The sequence below is a fragment of the Camellia sinensis genome, chromosome 2 (assembly GCF_055761805.1).
Source record: "Camellia sinensis isolate YWXY chromosome 2, ASM5576180v1, whole genome shotgun sequence".
In the NCBI taxonomy this organism is placed as follows: domain Eukaryota; kingdom Viridiplantae; phylum Streptophyta; class Magnoliopsida; order Ericales; family Theaceae; genus Camellia; species Camellia sinensis.
The window spans coordinates 61,279,609-61,284,582 of NC_138962.1; the positions used below are offsets into that span (position 1 = coordinate 61,279,609).

Consider the following 4,974-nt stretch of genomic DNA (forward strand, 5'->3'; position numbering starts at 1 on the left):
ATGTACAAAAATATTAGAATGTACAAAAATATTAGAAACCAATACTTGAACAAAATGGTTGTTGCTGACAAAGCCAATACATATCTCCTTGCGAGAGGCAATAGACGTCAGTATTGACCTAAGAGGGAGGAATGTCAAACATTGTTGCATAGACAAGCGGACCAAAATAACTTGGTAGAAAGACGATATAAACCCATGTCAGGCATCGTCATCCATCGGTCCAACCCAGGGTTTGGTTCAAAATATGCCAAGATGTTGGTAAGGTCATCGATTCTCTCTTGTGATCCTGTAGTGGTCACTATGCGCATGCAACTCTTTAAGTAAATCTTTTCTCACTTGTAACCATCATTCTTCTCCAAAACCCATCAAACTAGCAATAGCTCAGAACCCACAATTGCCATATGCTGCAACATCCTTAACGTATTTAATATATCGTCTCAATTCAGAAGGGAATGCCTCTAAAAAACAATTTGGATTCAATGATCGAAGCTGGTGAACCTATCACAGGCCAATGCCAATGTTAGACAATAAAGTAGACAACATGACACAATTACATACCTCACTAGTAAACCATGTACCTTTTCTTTCTTCTTTGTTTTCACCTTTCTTGTTGTTACACTCGCCTTGGCAATGACTTCGGGTGAATAACTATCTTGTGCTGAAGCAACTATTTCAAACGCAGATGACTCACAACGAGTGGAGGTCTCAATCTTCAATTTTGGCCGACCCCATGGATTAGACTTCACTTCTGGCTCAATAAAAAATGTACAATTAGGTTTGGTTAACTCCCTCAATTTTTGTAACAAAAACCTCTTCACATCTGGATCCACCTCCTCGAATCGTTTGGCAAACAATTCTAACTCAAGTGAACAAGTCCACTCTTCACTTACGATGTGTGGGGTACTCAATATATCAAGCTTAGTCCAATATGAATAAATCGAAGTGAGGGTAATTGGCCGATTTTCCCTCATGTAATTTGCTATCTCATGTGCACATGGCAAACCATGAGTACGTCGAACAACACATCCACATGCAGTAATATCAATACCAACAGAAGATACTCGTTTAGACTTTGCCAATATGATCTCTAATGCAGTAATTGAGACATTACCATGAAGCTCCTTAAACCGTGTAGGTTTGAAATCATGTTGCACAACTATCTTGCTTTTCTCAAATGATGATTTTATTTCATTATGTTGCAACTCAAGTAAATTGTGTATCCTTGTCTAATTCGACTCAAAATTTCCTTGACTTAATCCAAGATATCTTTTAAGTTTTACATGTGAACTCTCAACCCTATATATGAAAATAAATTGTTATAAAAATAATGTTATAAAAAACCAAACAACTAATAAATTTAAATGTTTGTACTTACCTATTTGTTGTAGAATTTCCAAAGTGCATAAATGTGTCAGTCCAAGCAGCCACAAATTTCGACTTGTATGGATCCAACCAAGATGAGGTAACATAATGAAGTGCATCTTGATAAGTACTGAACTCACTATATAACAAAAATAGTCGTTGCATGTATACTTCTTCAGACGATGACATAACCAACATATTCCAACTCATTATAAACATTTCCCATTTATCCTTTGTCTCAAACATCTTTTTGCATTTAGCAAGCACATTTTTTCCAATATGCCATCTACACAACAAATTCGTAGTTGCAGGAAACACCGTAACTATGGCATTCATAAGGGCCAATTCTCTATCTGTGACAATAACAGAAGGAAGAGTATTTTCATCCATGACACTATGCAAAAGACCAAGTTTGCATGTATAGTTATCCTTCTTCTCATACTGGAGGTATGCAAATGCAATTGAAAAGGTCATGTCTGTCGATGTCACACCTACAATCTCTAGAAGGGGCAACCGATACCGATTGGTCTTATAAGTACAATCCATCAACAATACTTTTGGAAATGCACATAACGACTTCAAACTAGTAGGATGTGCAAAGAACAAATTAGTCATTGTCTCAGTATCTGCACAGCTCCTATGCCACTCAATGTACTTGTTCATCGCTAACTAACCTAATAGTTGTTGCATTTGAGATCTCCCAGCTTTCTCAGCAACTTTATACCTATGACGTGCATTGTAAATTGTCTTCATTGTGGAAGAATTTGCATCATCACGTTGTTTCAATGTAACCAATATCTCACTCGGTCGTACCATACTCTTCAACATGTCTACCAACAAAGAGGTTTCCTCATGTGACAACCTTCCAGCATAAGAATGACCCTCAAGATATTCTATAGTAGGATGATTATGCACGCCACAAACAACTATCAAGATCCAGTCATCATTTGTGGCTAATTTTTTGCCCTTCAATAAAAAAGGACATTCACATTTTTTTGTACCAGTCAGTCTTGTTTTTTTTTTTTTGTCTTAGGCCTGCTATTTTTTCGAGTGTCCCTATAAGATCCACTCCTCTCACAAGCTAAGCTAAGTCTTGGCTTCCCACCTCAAATACCACCCCCATCTGATTTCTGCACGACAATAAGGAATTCATTTCTTCTTCCAACTTGACGTGCCCATCGAGTTAACTCATCTCGACTCTTGAATATCTAAAATAAATAAATTAAACTAACTATAGATACCCCATTTTTGACCGCCCTTAAGACTTGGGCGCTACTGATGGCTTCTTTGGTGATGAAAGTTGTGCAGTGCAAAAGGTCGATTTCTCCGGCGAGAGGAGAGTCAAATCCTAACCTCACACCCCATTTTGGGACCAAAGCTATTTTGAATAGTTTTTAGACCTTAAAACCCTCTCTTTCAAAATATTTTTGAAATAAAGTTTCTACGATGCTTTGAGGCTCGCATTTTGTTAAATGATGCGCTTTTCGGTAAACCGAGCAAGGACAAAGTGGAAATGAATGAAAGAGAGTTGAAATCTTTGAAAAATCTTTCAAAACACCTTGTTAAGGGGTTTGGAGTTTTAGAAAAGAGGAGAAGAGGGAAGAAACCAAGTTGGGGGAGAAGTTGGGCATGAATCGTTAAGAGAAAGACGAGCAGTCCTCGCTAAATCGGGCCTATTCACTTGTATACTTGGATTGAAGCTATGAGGACACCACCATTGGAAAGAAGACTTTCGAGGCTTCATTTTTCACTCAAGAATCTCCTCAAGACGAGTCCGGATGGGAGAGATATGATTGTTGAAGTTGGGCATCATTCCGGTTGGACTGAAATTGAGCATCCTTCACTAAAAGAGGGATATCTCTTAGCACACATGAAATTTTGATGTGAGGCTTCCATAATTGGAAATAAGACTTCCAGGGCTACAGTTTAGGCTTAAGAATGACCTGAAAAGAAGTCCAGATGAAGGAGTTAGGCTTGCTTCAAGTCAGGGACCAAGACTAATTTTTGCCGTCGGCCTCTATGGAAGTGCATCGGCCACAATTGGAGCTCATCGGCCATAGTTCGGCCAAGAGTGAACCTAATCAGCCACAAATGATGGCCGTTCGGCCAACAAAGTGGCCAGTCGGCCAGAAGTGTCCAGAAAGCCCAGAATTGGCAAATATTTCTCATCCAGTTGTTGTACACTGCTCTAGATATTTCCAATTGAGATATTTTCGACCCAAGCTCTTGTTTTTGCTATATATGAAGCTATAACTCATATATTTCTAAGGTTATAACATTTTGAAGAGTTAGAAAATTTGGGAGCTTCTCATTCTAGAATCCTTTCTCTCTAGAAGATTTGTGAGCAAATTTTCCCTTCTCTCTAGAATTCTCTTTTTCTCCTCTTGTTTTAGGTTTAGAAGTGAGAATTTTCTACACTTTTGCAAAGAGACCCTTAATCATCTTTGGGCAAAGGTAGCTTGGGACTTTGTTTGAGCTCCAAAAGGCTAATTTGGGATCAGATTTTGGCTGGTTTTGCTGCTGTGCTTCAAGGTGCTTCACGGGTAAGCACTTCTCCCTTTCAAGCTTGTGTTTTGCACATTTGCTTTACCCTCCTTTTTCCATTGTTTTGGACTATTTTGAGGCTGGTTTTGAACTATAAAAAACTTTGATTTTGAGGTTCTAGAGTGTTGATTTGAGCCTTGTTTGGCTAGGGGGTTGTCTCTTCCTTTTGCTCATTGGCTTGTAAAGCCTTTTGAGTTATCTTTCAAGATTTTCAAACAACTTCTTTTTGGCCTTAAAACCAATGAATTCCAAAGGAATTTCAGTGGTAGAAAACTTGTTTTGAGGATCAAAATAGGAGGGGGTGGTCCCCTCCTCTTGTCTTGTTAGCATGTGTTGTTGGCCTATCAAATGAGCATATATTTCTCCCTTCTTGAGGCTTAGTTTGAGCATGTTTTCGTGACTTTTTAAACATGTTATAACTCTTTTTTTAGTTGGTTTGATCACTTGTTGCATGCTCCTTACACTTGTAGTTTAAATCCTATTTGCTAGCCTTGCATGCCTAATGAGTTAGCTTGTTATTGTAGCATGTGTTGGCTTAGTCTCAGCCTATTTTGGGTGTTATTTTGGCATGTTATAACTCTGATTTTGATTGGTGGACTCACCTCTTGCATGCTTTATACACTTGTAGTGTAACCCTTGCTAGCTACCCTTGCATGCTTGTCTCTTTAGCCTATTATTCTAGCTCATTTTGGCTATACTCCATACATGTTTTAGCATTATTTTGACATGCTTTAAGACTGTTTTGGGTGTTCTTGGCCTTTTGGGGTTTGCTTTGCGTAGCTATAGTGCAAGTGCCTCAACTAGTCTTGTGTTTTGAACCACTAGCACGCTATATTTGTGATGTGTGCATGATATAGCATCACTTGGCATGTAATTTCAGAGCATAAGTCATTGCCACACTTTCACATTTTCCATTCCTTCAATGTGTTTGAGAGTTGTGCCTTATGCCTTATTTGTGAGCTACCAAATGAGCATGTTCTTCTTGTTTTCTAGGCTGCCATTTCAGCACATTTCAGCCTCTGTTTTGGCATGTTTTAGGTCTGTCCATGGCTGGTTTTGTTGTTTGAG

At 38.6% G+C, this 4,974-nt stretch overlaps 1 protein-coding gene across 1 annotated transcript; it reads right to left on the reverse strand.

The window, feature by feature from the left end:
- Positions 1 to 381: 381 nt before the first annotated feature.
- On the reverse strand, positions 382 to 2,025 carry LOC114279918 (protein FAR-RED IMPAIRED RESPONSE 1-like). The gene is made up of 3 exons (XM_028222207.1): positions 1,376 to 2,025; positions 579 to 1,164; positions 382 to 498 (listed from the first exon to the last, which is right to left on the reverse strand). The coding sequence occupies exons 1-3, from the start codon at positions 2,023 to 2,025 to the stop codon at positions 382 to 384; spliced, it is 1,353 nt and encodes a 450-aa protein (XP_028078008.1).
- Between the last annotated feature and the right edge of the window lie 2,949 nt (positions 2,026 to 4,974).